This window comes from Eumetopias jubatus, unplaced genomic scaffold, assembly GCF_037043125.1.
Source record: "Eumetopias jubatus isolate StellerSeaLion01/CBP00866 unplaced genomic scaffold, mEumJub1_p1.0 scaffold_254, whole genome shotgun sequence".
In the NCBI taxonomy this organism is placed as follows: domain Eukaryota; kingdom Metazoa; phylum Chordata; class Mammalia; order Carnivora; family Otariidae; genus Eumetopias; species Eumetopias jubatus.
In genome coordinates, this window is record NW_028275060.1 from 61,588 (window position 1) to 76,585 (window position 14,998).

Sequence of the window (14,998 nt, forward strand, 5' to 3'; positions counted from 1 at the left end):
TATCCGGCATTTAAAATGCATCCGTGTCTTTTGTATGATCATATTAGAGTTAAGTATATTTATTTTCACATCTGTTATAACTGCAGTTTCAAAGGAGAAATACTGTTGTCTCATATTCCAAGAGCTATACAGAGAGCATTTGTTTTTTTTCTCCAGAGAATTTGTGGAAACCAATAGAAGATTTCAGTTATTCACAAAATGTATAAAACAGGAGAAGCCTCTTCAGATTTAATTTTTGAAGTCTGGAATGCTGGCGCTTCCCAGTTAGGCACCAGTTCATTCCTGTAATCTGGCCCAGGATTACTGCTTACTGCAGGTCCAAAGCAGCAGACACGACTTCTTTTTAGGCTTCTTCTTTTCCACTGGTGTTTTCCTATTTATCTGTTTTGACCAGGTCATAAAATATCTCATTAATGTTGATCTTTGACTTTGCAGAAGATTCTCAAAAGGCACAGTCACGCCATTGTCATGCTAAATTCTGACCTGTTCTTTGCCAACTATTCCCTCATCTTCCGGGTCGCGTTTATTGCCAGCCAAAATCACTGAAACATCTTCTGTGCCCTTTACCCATCAAATGGTCCTCTAAGTCATTAAACGTGGGCTGAGCTGTAGTAGAATATGCTTGTGCAAATCCTTGGCCAGTCTTCATATACAAATCCCCCATCACTGTAAATTTCTCTGTCCTGCTGGGTCCAGGATTTCGAGCATTCACTTTTGGCAATCTACTTCAACTTGCCTTCTGTAGGAATCTTCTATCGTTGGGTCATATTTTTCAACAAAAATTCCAGGAACAAACTGAACTGTCAGAGCAGACCTCCCATGCGTCCTATAAACCAAGGGCCACTAGCTTGTACTCATGCATCATGCGGTCTGTTTAAATACTGACGGTCTGCTCAGTGCTACTGAAGGTGCAGTGAGACGCACACTGTTATATCCGGGATAACCACCCTCTGATCCAGTTATCCCACTTCTGGGACTCTATCCTCCCCGCCCCCCACAGCCGTGGCTCCTGCTCTGGTTCTGCACGGTGGTGGCAGCAGCGGCCGCACCCCCAGAACACACTCACCCACCTATTTAACTGTTACTTAAATTTCCTCTTATGTTCCAGTTCCTATCCAGGATACATCACATTAGGTCATTTATTTTGTTGCTCAGATTGTTTTGCCCTTGGCCATTGCGACCACTTTCGGTTGGCTTCTGTATCCCTTTGAAATACCCCTGTCACTTTGCTTTTTGAGCACTTTCTTAGTTTCTGGCACAACAAGAATGTGTGTGTGTGTGTGTGTGTGTGTGTGTGTAATATAATGGGAAATGATATATAATGGGAAAGTGATACAACCTTTCAACATAATTAGAAAAGCAAGGTATGTTAAATTAATGAAGATTAGTACACAATCATCAGCAACTAGGGCTTTGTATCTTGAGTTGTTTTTAGTTCAGTTTCCTGTTCATTTCTCACTTTTGGCTTGGTTTAGAAGTTAACCAATGATTTTTTTCTTTTTTCGGTAACCTTGCATAGTGTAAGTAAAATGAGAGAGTCAATGAATTTAGAATGACATACTTTTTACTTAAAAGAGGACACTGGGATACTTACTGATACTGTATTATCAAAGGATTGTTCACTCAATAAGCTTACCCGTTAAAAGAGGCAAATTTATATGTTAAAAGAAGAAAATGAAAAAGAAGCAAGGTTCATTTACTTTTGAACTAGAATAATCTGCAGATTTTAAGATACTGGGTCTATTTTTATAGATGATAAATCATCAGTATCACAAGTTTTAGGGAAGGAAAAAGACCTAAGAAGTAATACCATTTCTCAGTTCTCTAATTCTCCAAAGGAATTTCCACAGGTAAATTAGGCCAAATGGCATGGAACTGTGTACAGAGTTCAATGATGAGGAGGACGTTGTAGCTCTCACATTTCTGGTTCTCCTATGTGTATTCACCCTGGGAAAGATAATACTTTCTAATGTTGTTCCTTGTTCACATTTATCCTTTTGTTAAGTAATAGGCAGCAATGCAAAATGTATTGCAGAACAGTTTATTTATGAATATAAGACGGGCTGGTACATGCAGTATCATTCCTGATGAAATTCGGTGTGCCTAACAGTTAACACTTACTTAACTTTGTGGGACAAAAACAGAACAAAGCTTCTGCAAATGAGAAAAAGGAATCAACGGCAGTCCTAGGCCATAAATGGAAGTCTCTGCTTTTCATTTCATTTGCTCTGTTTTTCAGAACTACATTGCATGACATTAAAAGAACTGTTATAAGCAGAACGTCCCTCTATTTAGTTAACATCAATCCTATTTATTTATTTATAATTTATTTTTTAGAGAGGGGAAGGGGGAATGAGAGAGGGAGAAGGAGAATCTTAAGCAGACTTCACACCCAGCATCTGAGCCTGCTGCAGGATCTCACAACCCTGAGATCATGACCAGACTCGGACGCTCAACCAGCTGAGCCACCCAGGCATCCCTCAATCCTGTTCGGTTTTTTTTTTTTTTTTAAGATTGTATGTATGTAGGTATGTATGTATTTATTTATTTATTTATTTGACAAGAGAGAGAGACAGCGAGAGAGGGAACACAAGCAGGGGGAATGGGAGAGGGAGAAGCAGGCTTCCCGCTGAGCAGGGAGCCTGACACGGGGCTCCATCCCAGGACCCTGGGACCATGACCTGAGCTGAAGGCAGACGCTTAACGACTGAGCCACCCAGGCGCCCCTTAATCCTGTATTAATACATAATGACCTCTTTGAATAAGTACTACTTAGACTCTGTGTGTGTGAGGGAGTAGAGAGGAGAAAGTAGGAGTAAAGGATGACAAATCAAATCACATACATAGGCCAACTACCAAAGTTGGCAGCTACGGATCTAAGACAAAGTCGTATTGGATCCTTATATGGGAACTAAGAGATCAAAGGAAGATAGGACAGCTAACTTGAAATCCCAAAGTTTTCAAGCAAGTTGAACCTATTGGCAGATGCTAGATTATTAGAATGACCCATGGGCCTAGAAAGCTGAAGAAAGTTTTCTCATTGAAAAAAAAAGACATGCTGCTTACGGGAAAAGAGTAGAAAGAACCGGGTATCACACATACTAGTGAGTAGCTAGTGAAATAAAATGGTTGAGTGTTCATATATCTTATCTTAGATGTATACAAGACCGTTATTTCTCTTATCTGTCAGGAGATACACATTTAGTTACAGTATTAAAAACAAACAAAAGATTGCGCTTCTAATAGAAAAGCATATCTTATCAGCTACAGAATTACACGGAGTCACCCATTTCTTATACAGATATTGACTTACGCTCCCCACCGTAATATGTGATAAATGAAAACAAACATTTATTAAGCACATACCACATGTCAAGAAGTCCGCCAAGGACAGACAAAGATGGCTAAAAGAATACCTGAGCTCACAGTTCAGGGGATACTAAAAGGAGCAAGTGATGGGTCATAGAAGGAAGGGAGGGAAATCAATATATGAATGAAAAGCTAGCATCTCACTCTAGGGAAAAGGGGACAGAGGATTAATGCTTTGGTAAAAGCAATGAAAGTAGATTCCTGGGCAATGTGAAGCTGAGAGTGGTTCAATCTCATCAGATTCTTCAGGCATCTGTAGGTCCGGTTTTCCAAAGAAAACGAGGGCAATGACAAATGGGACAGCTAAAAGTAGGTCATAATTACAGCAAAGAAAACAACAGCCAGCATAAACCTGGCCATTGTTATTGCTGAAGTCGTGGATTTACTGCTTTCAATCACTCTAGTCATCATTGGCTTCCTGATACGATCTTCTGTGGTGAGGATAGCTTTTCGGGCTCCATCCCATTTTCCAGGGCCTTGAAGACGATACTGGATTGGAGTGCAGGGTCCCCAAAATAGCTGTACTGCCAATTTGGGGTCAGTGAAGGCCAGAGCCAGCAGATTGGGCCTGACGCCCACCAGATCAGCAAGCTCTTCCATGGTATCTATGTAGTCTACCTGAATGGTATGGCGTTGGCTCTCCACGTACCTGAGGCAGAGAAGACAAAAGCCATGGCCTATCAACAACTCAATCAATCAATCAATCAATCAATCAATGCTTCTCAGTGCCTATTATTGGCTCCCTGTTCGGCTGGGAGCTGTAGAAAACAGAGAAGAAAGACAAGACATTACCTCCAACCTTAAGGACCTTATATAATCTACTGGAGGATAGAAGACAGATACACATGAAGCAGAACAGAATATAAGAGTTTGGGTATATTGTGTAGTTTTAGATTGCTAAATATAAATGTTAGAAGAGGGTAGTTAAGATAGAGCAATTAGTCCTGGAAGGATGTGGAGGAGATATCTGATAGCAAACAGCGAAGTGTTACAAGTCAGGCGAGCAGTAGAATGAAGGAGCAAAGCAGGAATGAGTATGGAATATGAGCATGGAATATCTACGGGTGCTACCTACAGTAGAGGAGGCACGTTGTGGAAAACAAGGGTGGACAGAGAGAGACAAATGGAGCACATCCAGATACAGAGGACTCTGATGTTATGAGAGAACTCCCCACAAAAATGCTCAAGTTTGGGATCTTCAGTTGTTTATGAGGGCAGTGGTAGTGGGCTCCACAGAGCACGCCTTCCCAGGGCCAGTGCTAATTTGGAATACTGAAAGGAGGGGGAGGAGGACGCATCCCACTAGAGGAAGTGGCCCTCCAAACAGAATCAGGTGGAGTGATAATACTAAGTACAGATGTGAAGAGCTAGAACTTTTTAGGGGGAAAATGTGGTAACAGATACTTGTGGGAGGAGTGGGATTTAGAGAGCTAACTGGTAACTTCTTACTTCCTGTCAGGAAAATAAAATAACAGTAGGACAGAAAGGAAGAGGAAAGCCAAGTCAAATTAATTGAGATTAGATGGGATAACTTGAGGAAGCCAAAAACGAGGACAGGAACAAATGACAGAAATCTGAGGTGGAATTGGTGAGATGGAATTCTAGAGGAACTAACAGATGGTCCAATTGGAATTTATTGAAATGGGACTAATTTTATAGAAATGGGACTAGACAGGAAAGAATTTTGAGAGCTTCCCCTTATGGATATTATGTTGGCTGAAGGGTCTGGAGGCATGCATTTATCCTATAGTAGGGAGGCAAGAGCTGAGTATTCATGGTTTCACCAAAGGGATTCACCCGAGCCTTGTAGGTTGTTGCAAGGATTAAATAAACTCGTGCACATAAAACACTTTGTGTACATAGATGACCCTCAATAGAGGTTACTGGAGACTGCTCACAGTCAGAAGGTAGTTAGACAAGAATGGGTCAAAGGAAAGACAGGAGGAAAGTTGAAATAGGATAGTTTACTGCCAGAAAAGCAATAATAAATATTATCTAAATCCTTAAAATAACACAAGGAAGATTAAATATAATACAATAAGGGCGCCTGGGTGACTCAGTTGGTTGAGCATCTGACTCTTGGTTTTGGCTCAGGTCTGATCTCCGGGTCATGAGACTGAGCCCTGAGTTGGGTTCCACCCGCAGGGTGGAGTCTGCTTGAGACTCTCCCCCTCTCACTTTGCCCCTCCCTGCTGCGTGCTCGCTCGCTCGCTCACTCTCTCTCATATAAAGAAAGAAAGCTTTAAAAAAATTAATAAATATAGTATAACATCACTCTAATTAAGAACTAAGTTGGGGCACCTGGGTGGCTCAGTCGTAAGGCATCCGCCTTCGGCTCAGGTCATGGTCTCAGGGTCCTGGGATGGAGCCCCGCATCGGGCTCCCTGCTGGGCGGGAAGCCTGCTTCTCCCTCTCCCGCTCCCCCTGCTTGTGTTCCCTCTCTCGCTGTCAAAAAGTAAATAAAATCTTAAAAAAAAAAAAAAAAAGAACTAAGTAGAAAAATTAACCACATACCTCCTGGGAGAATTTCTTACCTTTTAGCAATTTCCTCTTGAGCCTTAGTTATTTCTGCCTTCATTTCACTTTGTGAGGGCAATGTCTTTAGCCCTAAAGAGGAAAATCAAAATTTTAAGTGTAAAATTACCTCACTGGGAATAACAATCTATTAACAATCACTATGCCATGCAGAACTCAAAAGCAATACAGGATAATTTCTGTACCCAAGGAGGTTATAATTCACCTTACCCCATCATCACCACAATATGACATTAACAACAGTAACTTACTCTAGTCTACTTTGTCTTTGGAAGATACTTCTCCTATTCTGGCTTCTAACCAATACCTTCGTCCTCCCTAACATCATCTTCCTAGTTGGGAAATTAAATAATGGACAAGAGGAAATAATAAATGGTCCCAAAAGTATATGAAAAATAAAGAAAGAAGTAAAAGGGCAGAGTGGGGGGAACCACGCCCACATTTGTACTCTTTGTAACAAATAGGCTTTATCCCACAGAGAAAGAAGGAACAATTCTTGATCCCATTTTATGCCTAAAGTCCTATAAAGATAAGCTTTTTCCTATTCTGCTTGGATTCTTCACAATTGCAGAGGCAGCCCATTCCGTCTTGCTATGGCAATAGCTGACCAAAAAAAAAAATAGGTTGGTGTGTTTGTTTTTAATGTTAAGCTGATTTTGTGCAACCCTCAAAGTTTCACTCCTTGGTTCTGGTTCAACCCTTGGAAGTGATACTGAGCAAATCAGATCCTTCTGCCATGGGACATTCTACAAACCTTTGAAGGGAACGCTCATATTGCCCCTGAATCTTATATTCTCTAGGTAAACCCCTCTGGCTCCTTCAGTTGTATTTCCAATGTCGTTTTCAAATCCCTTAACCATTCTTCTCTCTCTCCTTTTCATGCACCCCAGTTTCACTTTTAAAATAGGTCTTTGGGAAAAGTAAAATAAAATGAAATAGGTCTTTGGGTATGTGCTGACCAGTTTAAACAAGAACAATTTAAGTTCTTAGAGAAGAGCAACTGTAAGTTCTATGACATTATAATTCTTTAATGCTGCTAGAGATGATTAAGCCTTTTAGAAGCTATATCATTCTCCTGACTCATATTTAGCCTATTATCCCAAACGCCAAAGTTTTTTCTCATGTTCTCCTAGCCAAAACTGAAAGAGGGGATATAAAAGGGGGGAAAGGAGGAATTTGAGAGGTTGAATCTTACACATTCTGGACTAGTCTTTAACCAGGTCTTAATTTTTGGCTGAAATCAAATCACACCATTTCTATATTTGCTTTTCCGTATAATGAAAGATTACATTGTTTCGCTTCACAAATAGGTATCAGTTGTCTAAAATCTAGATGAGTGGATTCTACTATTGGCATCAATGGAGGAATATTTTCTCAGAGATCGTATGCCTGCCCCACTTAGATTTGTCAAAGAAACACCACCAGGCAAAGCATACGTATTTGTGGAAAATTTCCCAGGAGATTCCAATATTATGTCTACAGTTCTAAGTTATTACTCTTATGTTCACTGAAAAATAATTTTTGAGCACTGATTTCATGCCAGGCACTGTTACAGTCCTACACACTGTTTAGCTATTTAAAAGCAAGAACATGAACATAACTAAACATACCACTAAGTAGTTAGGGAGTTAACTTGCACGGTCACTTACCTTTAAATACTTGAGTGACCCAGCGTCCTTGCATCTCTGAAATGGGCATAACGGCACCCGAGGGCTGGATCAAGCCTATGATTGCAAGAGTTGGCTTTTCCAGGTTTGGAGGGAAGATGTTTTTATATAGGGAAATCTTGTTTTTGACTACTTGGACAGAATCTTCCAGAAAAGGGAAGGCGAAAGTATAGCCTGTGGCAAAGATGACAGCATCCATGTTGTCCTCCCTGGAGCCATCTTCAAATATGGCAGCCGTTTCTGTGAATTCCTTCACGTTTCCTTTCACCTTCACCAAGCCAGATATTATACGATTTGGCAGGTCATCATTCAGCATTAGAGGTTGACTCAGAGCTCTGTAAGTAGTGAGACCAGAAGAAAGAGAAACGCGGAAAACAAAATGGGCATTGGTAACATGTCAGTAAAATTCTACTTTGATGGAGGTGGTTAAACAATATGGTAATGGTCTCTCTCTGGTCTATCCATGAAATTTGGGAAAGCTCTAACGTATACCAGCTTGGCACAGATTAGGATCTCAGAGCAGAAGTTGGGACCTGGATGGTATTGAAAGAGAAGACGGGGGCGCCTGGGTGGCTCAGGCGGTTAAGCATCTGCCTTCGGCTCCGGTCATGATCCCAGGGTCCTGGGAATGAGCCCCGCATCGGGCTCCCTGCCAGTGGGGGTTCTGCTTCTCCCTCTGCTCCTCCCCTGCTTATGCTCTCTCTCTCTCTCTAATAAATAAAATAAAATAAAATAAAAGAAAGACATTGGAGAAGTAAAAGAAGAATGGTCTTATTTGAAGAGTGTATATATGGTTTCTCAAGGAATAGTAGTAATATCCTCAGTGATATGATAAGGCCACAGGCCCATAGATTCTATCCACAGATCAGTAGGTCTGGAGAACTGGACTATCTGCATTCTATTGAGTCTCATTTCTAGTTTCAAAGGCCCAAGAGCTAGAATTAAACCATCATTTTCAAATGACCTGTATATAGGGATTTATACTTATAAATTGATTCTCTATACATTCACTTATTGGAGTCTCACACAAACCCAATGAAGGAGGCAGGACAGGTGTCATTATCCAAGTTTAGAGATGAGGAGATTGAGGCCTACAGAAGTGGCTTGCCCAAGATTACACAGACTAGGATTTTAGAATGTATGTCAAAATGGTTTTCCATGAATTCCTTGGGAGCCTCTGGGCCTCCTAAGTACTATTTTCGTAGAGAAGGCATAGGATAAATACTGTCCCCCCCAAAAAAAATTAGGGTTTCTAGTGTCTTGGACCTTTCTAAAAATCAGTCTGGATCGCTGGGCCCTTGCGTTAATAGGCTCTGAGAATTCTCAGCACATCATGTTCAGACAGAGATGGCCAAGCCTCAGGAACATGGCATTACTGTTACTGGTCTGTTGCATTTAGTTACGCTTTGACTCTAACCTTTAGAGTTTAGGTACAGTTTCTGTTCTTATTCTGACCTCATGATTTCATCTTTCTCTCTGAGCTTACTGCTTTTCACAAACAGTACCACCATCTACATAGTTGCCTAAGCCACAAAACTTAAGTGTTCTGTCTGGTCACACAGGCTTTTCCCTTTCTCCACTTAGTATCTCCAGAGTAGTGTTTTCTGTTTTCTATCTTACCTAGACCATTACAATTGTCTGTAGGGCCTCCTGCTCCATCCCCCTTCAGTCTATCTCCTACATCATTTTTGGAGTGGTTGTTCCAAAATGTATTTATTATTAGGTCACTCACTTGCTTGAAATCTTTCAATGCCTCTAGACTCTTGATTCCAAATGTTTCAGTTAGCAGAGTATACACAGGTTTTTTTTTTTCCTCTTTTTCTAAATGTTTTATGTATTTATTTGACAGAGAGAAACAGAGCGAGAGAGAGAACACAAGCAGACGGAGTGGGAGAGGGAGAAGCGGGCTTCCCGCCGAGCAGGGAGCCCGATGCGGGGCGCGATCCCAGGATCTGGGGATCATGACCTGAGCCGAAGGCAGACGCTTAACGACTGAGCCACGCAGGCGCCCCACAGAGGTTTTAATATACCTGTCTGGTGAGCCTGGAGATGTGCTCAATCACTCTTTCACCTTTGCCATTTTATTACAGTCTGGCCAAACCAGACGACATGCAAGTCGCAGAGCAAAATGTATTTTTCACTATTCTAAGACCTTGTAGTTAGAATTAGAATGCAACTTCCTTTCCCTCCTTACTTGGCTAGCTCCTATTATTCCATAAAGCCTCAATTAATTTTATAACCACCAAAGTTATGGATGCTACGGTTTCCATAACTGGGTGAAATTAATGAGTGAAAGAACACAGTCTCAAAGTATCACCCCACTGATCAAAGGGAAAACATCTTTACAGAGGAGAAACCTGGTAGGTGCCACCTTATCCAAGTGATCAAATTTAACCTCATTAATACGGGAGAAATTAATATGATGTGGATGCTGGTGTCATCCACCAAGAAGATACAACATAACCTATGAGTATTTCTGCCAAAATGCTTAACCAGATTATAATAAAGGTAGGACAAGTATGTGAGTCCAAATTTAGAGATTTTCTATAAAACAGTTGGCTCAATTCTTTCAAAAAAGCCTATGTCAAAAAATGGTAAATTATTTCGGATGAAGAGAGACTAAAGAGACCTGACAATTAAATGCAATTGGGTAATTCCTGAAAGGATTCTAGATTTAAAAATAAGAGAGCTGTAAATAATATTTTGGGGAACATTTAGAAAATTTGAATATGTGATATATTAGATTGTATGTATAAAACTATTTTATCAATGCTGAATTTCCTGTGTGGGCACTCTGTTACGTTTATGTGGGAGAATGCCTAGAATGTAGGGCAAAGTGTCTTAGTGACTGTGACTTACTCTCAAATGGTTTAGGAAAAATATGTACGTATGCATTTATGGATGGATGGATGGTGTATATGTGGGGATTTATCTATTTTCAGAGAGAGGGAGAGAGAGAAGGCAAATGTAGCAAACTGTTGATAGGTGAATCTAAGTGAAAGGTACATGGGTACTCATTGTACTTACTATTTTGGAGTAAGTAAATCTGAACGTTTAAAAAAAATGAAGAGTTGGAAAAAAGCATTTAAAATCAGCCTCTAGAAATGCTTTCACAGTCTGTCTCCTTGACTGTGTGAGGTCTCCCATAGTTCGTACCCCCAGAACACTCCATGCATTTATCATGCTCTCTTGCCTGTCTTCTCCTTAGAGTACTTAAGGTAAGATCCATTTCTCGAGTCTGACATTTATTTCTTGTGTGACCTCAGACGAATTAGTTTCTCTAGGTGTCAGTTTTTATATCTGCAAAATAGAGGTTAAAAAAATACTTCTAACCTATAGGGTTGTTGTGAGCATTAAATGAGATCATACATGGAACTCATTTAGCAACGTGCTTGTCTTATAATAAGTCCTCAGAAAAGTAAGGTGTTATTATTTGTACTAGTATTACTATTAGGTCTTTAGTCTCTGTATTCTCATGCGCAGCATAATGCTTGGCTCATAACTGGTGCTCAGTGTTTGTGGGATGAATGAGTGAATTATATTATACACTGCCATCTGCTACCATTTGGTTGTTACTGGGTAGTGTGTAAAAAGAACTTATATCTGAGGAAATGATCAAATGGTTAATGCCAAGGAGAATCATAGGCTGAAGATTACAGATTACAGTAGATCTTGGACTTCTATAAGGCGCAAGGTAGAAATCTGATCTCAGATCGGTGGATTTTCTTAATGTATGGGTAGAAGTAGCTCTGTGGTTAGCCTGTGTGAACAGTCCTTATTCCTGCGCCTTGGGCATCACTGCCCCACTCCCATCGTGGTAACATACCTGTGTTTAGGCTTTAGGCCAAACATCTCGTGGTCAAACCTTTGGTTCATCTTTTTCTCCAAAAAACTGTTTACTAATGACTGACCACAAATCTTCGAAAGAAAACGTTTATATCGAGAAGAGAATAACACATCAAAAGGATATCCATAGTCGGATACACGATTCAGGATCCAAGACCCTCTCCTGGTGCTGAGGAAAACCTGGGGCATGGGGGAAAAGTTGTTTGCATTTCTCATTCTCTGCTCATAATCCTTTAATAGCACCCCACTCTCTTCAAGACTAAGTTCAAACTCATTTGTCGGTCTTTTTAGTCCCTGCGCAATTTTTTTTTTATTTCCTGCAATTTACCTTTTTAAACACTAAGAATACAATGAAATTAGTACACTCACTGACCAAGAACGTGTCTTTCTCTCAGTCACCACTGCATTTCTGTTTAATGTCATTATGCCTCCTTGAAAAGCCACTTATTTTCTTAATTCTCCAAAGCCTATTTATTGTTAAGATCCAGATAAGTGTGCCTTCCTCCATAAGACGCCACTGACCATTCTGCCTGATAATTTTTCTCCCTGCTTTGAACTTCTCTAGCACTTAACCTGCCCAACTCTTTTAAAATCGGGGAGCAGTAGAACTGAAAGCAATTGGACACCATTTAATCTATAATCCTCAGTCTCTTTTGCCTTTGACATTATTTGCATTATTACCAAAAACCCCTGTTATTTATCATTTCTACTGATACTAAATTTTTTACACTTCTGTCTCTGCAAAACCTTTTCCTCCAGGCTGGGAGGTACAGCATAGATATCTTTCAGTCTCCCCAACACATCATCATTGCTTCTATTTATTGAGAATTGTGACCTGTAACTCACTGTGCCAGGTCCTTTAATCTATATTCTTACTTAATCAATACAACAGCCTCTTGAAGTGGGTATTATTATCCCCATTTTACGGATGAGAGGCATGGAGAAAATGAATAGCTTGCCTGAAATCATACAGTTATTAAGTGGTAGAGTTGAATTTCCAACCCAGGTCTGATGACCCCAAAGCCTGTCCTTGAAGAAGTGTTTCATTGATTATTTAATGGAAAAACTGCAGATCACTAGTAGAACAACAGGAAGCTGGTCAGTCTTTAGGTGTTCTCTGCTCGCTACGGTCCGTGTTCAGAGCTGATAAAGTTTTGACATTCAATTACCTGGTGAAAGTATCACTTTCTCTACAAAACTCTCTGGAGATAGTTTCCAGAATTGTAAGGTACATAATAAGTACCCGCTCCATGGTCTTTTGTCTATAAACTCTCATATAAAAAGGTGACCAGGCTACAGAGGGATAATAATGTACTTCACTCCTACATTCTCACTGATGGTAACCTTACACAGTCTGATGATTAAGCACAGTTGGAAGAGCATGCACGGTCTTAGGAATCACACAGCTTTGTGTGCAAGTCTGTATCACTTTTGTTATATAAGTATGTGAGTAAATGCTCAGCGTCTCAATTAACAGATTCCCTGTGTATGAAGTAGTGAAAATAATACATCCCAAGGCTGTTGTGAGAATAGTGCACCACCTGCAAAGGGTGGGGCATATAGTAAACATTCAATAAATGCTTAATGGCTTTCATCATACTTCTCATTTCAGTTTTCCATGTATACCTTGTTTTAAGCAAACACCGTATTTACAAGCCTGGATTTATATGAAAAAAATGTAAGTAACGTTGTTTTATAAGAAATGGGTGTTTTCTCTTCACAGAATGGGTGTGCTGGTGTCAGCCCTGCCGTGCAGACATGGTTGTACAGTGTGTTGTCCCCAGGCCTTCTCAGACACAGCCACCTTATCTCCATCCACTCTGGATGTTTCCTTTGGCAATCTGCAGTTCCTCAGTGTATGGAAGGCCCAGCTCCCTTATAACTGACCATGTGATAAGCCAGTGATACTAAAGAAGACTCATGCTTTGGGTCCCCATCATATACTTTACACACTCTTTCATCATAACACCTATAAAAATTTTTACCTTTTTTTGTTTATATACCTATTTCCTGATCAAGCTTGTTGAACTAATTTATAGGGCAACATATGAAATTACTTTTGTGGCAATAGATGGGGATAATACTGAGAAGTGTTACTGAATGGATTTTCTGGGTAAAGGTCACTTAACAAAGTCGTGACATTAAACTTCTATTTTAAAAAGATGAAACATATTTGTTAAATGTTTAATTAAGCTGCTAAACACAGCTTAATTAAAGTTACTGGAAAATGCCAGACACTTACCTATTGCCAACAAAGTTATTCAATACAGACATGAATAACAAGATATAAAATGACATGTCTTTTTCTAGGAGTTTATAATGAAGTCATTTTCTTTCCAGCACAAAATCTGTGCTACAAAAACCAAAACAGCCCAGGTCTTTTTTTTTTTTTTTTTAACACTGGAGTGCAAATCTGGAACCCAAAAAACAAAACAAAACAAAAAACTCTAGGACACAGAAATTGCTTTAGAGTGAATGTCATTCTGATACCTAACTGTATGCAAAGGCTGGGGTGAACTCCTTGCACATGCTACAGCATGGATGCTTTTCATACCAATATCCACGTTGTCTTCGGAAAGATTAGACTGTTTCTATTTTCCATTTGGGGAGTGAAGAGGAAAATTCCCCCACCATCCTCTGAGTGCAAAGCCTTCCGCTGAACCAGTGTGCTTTCCTTCATATGAGAGTGTGGCATTTTCCGCTAGCCTAAACAGGAGCCATACTCTGAATGCTGCATTTGACCAAGCTCCCCGGGCAACTGCTTGGTCTTCAAAGTCAGAGGCATACTCAGAAGAGACAGCTGATTGAGATAATTGGGATTCTTTAGTGTGAGGTCAACAGGAATGATGGGAATCTAACAGGGAACACTGGCTCCATCATATCATCGTCATAATGTTGCCAACTGAGGCAACGGAGCCAAGCCCTGTGTTTGCCATTGGCACGGATGGGCTATGTGCAGAGGCATTCATACTCCATGTTGGGTCTACATACTGCTTCCTTGATGAAGCAAAGTAAATAATTTACTGATTCAAACCTGCTTGGCTGTGTGGGAAATTTCCACAGCCAGATCCCCTCCAGAATTCCCAATGCCAATTATAATGACTCTCTTTCCAGTGAAAATATCTGGATTCTTATAGTCTCGGCTATGGAAGTACTGTCCTTTGAACTTCTCAATTCCTGCAAGAGAAGGGAAAAGAATTATCGGATGAGGCTTATCTGCTATCATTTGCCAAAGCATTCACTTTGCTGGCAGTGGGTAGAGTTTAAGCACACACCTCCATCTGTTCTCCCTTTACTCAGCTGCATGCTTGCCTTTCTGAATATTTTTGCCTATTTTCTTTTCTCACAGTCTCAGAGCAGAACCTTGTGACTTCCTTACCACGGATAGTCTGCTTAACTCAGGATCTGCTTGTATTTTGGACTTGTAGACTCCCAAATCCAAACTGCTGCAGAAAACCTCCTTTCTCTTTTGTCTTTTCATATTTAAATACCTACTCCCCTTTCAATTGGAGTACATATGGTTTCATATACTCTAGAGTATACTAGAGTGCTTTTTTTTGTGTTGCTTTTTTCAAAATGAA

General features: G+C 40.3%; 1 protein-coding gene and 1 pseudogene across 1 annotated transcript in view; both read right to left on the minus strand.

Moving 5' to 3' along the window:
- Positions 1-300: 300 nt before the first annotated feature.
- LOC148161301 (ras-related protein Rap-1A pseudogene) lies at positions 301-862 on the minus strand (annotated as a pseudogene).
- A 1,717-nt stretch (positions 863-2,579) lies between these two features.
- Positions 2,580-14,998, minus strand: part of LOC148161302 (flavin-containing monooxygenase 5-like) — a 29,522-nt gene continuing 17,103 nt past the window's right edge. The window contains exons 4-8 of the mRNA XM_088020828.1: positions 14,452-14,594; positions 11,398-11,597; positions 7,554-7,906; positions 5,904-5,976; positions 2,580-4,018 (exon numbers count right to left, since the gene is read on the minus strand). Coding sequence (XP_087876954.1) covers positions 3,673-4,018; positions 5,904-5,976; positions 7,554-7,906; positions 11,398-11,597; positions 14,452-14,594 — 1,115 coding nt within the window. The 3' untranslated portion in view covers positions 2,580-3,672. The remainder of the gene's footprint in view (positions 4,019-5,903; positions 5,977-7,553; positions 7,907-11,397; positions 11,598-14,451; positions 14,595-14,998) is intronic.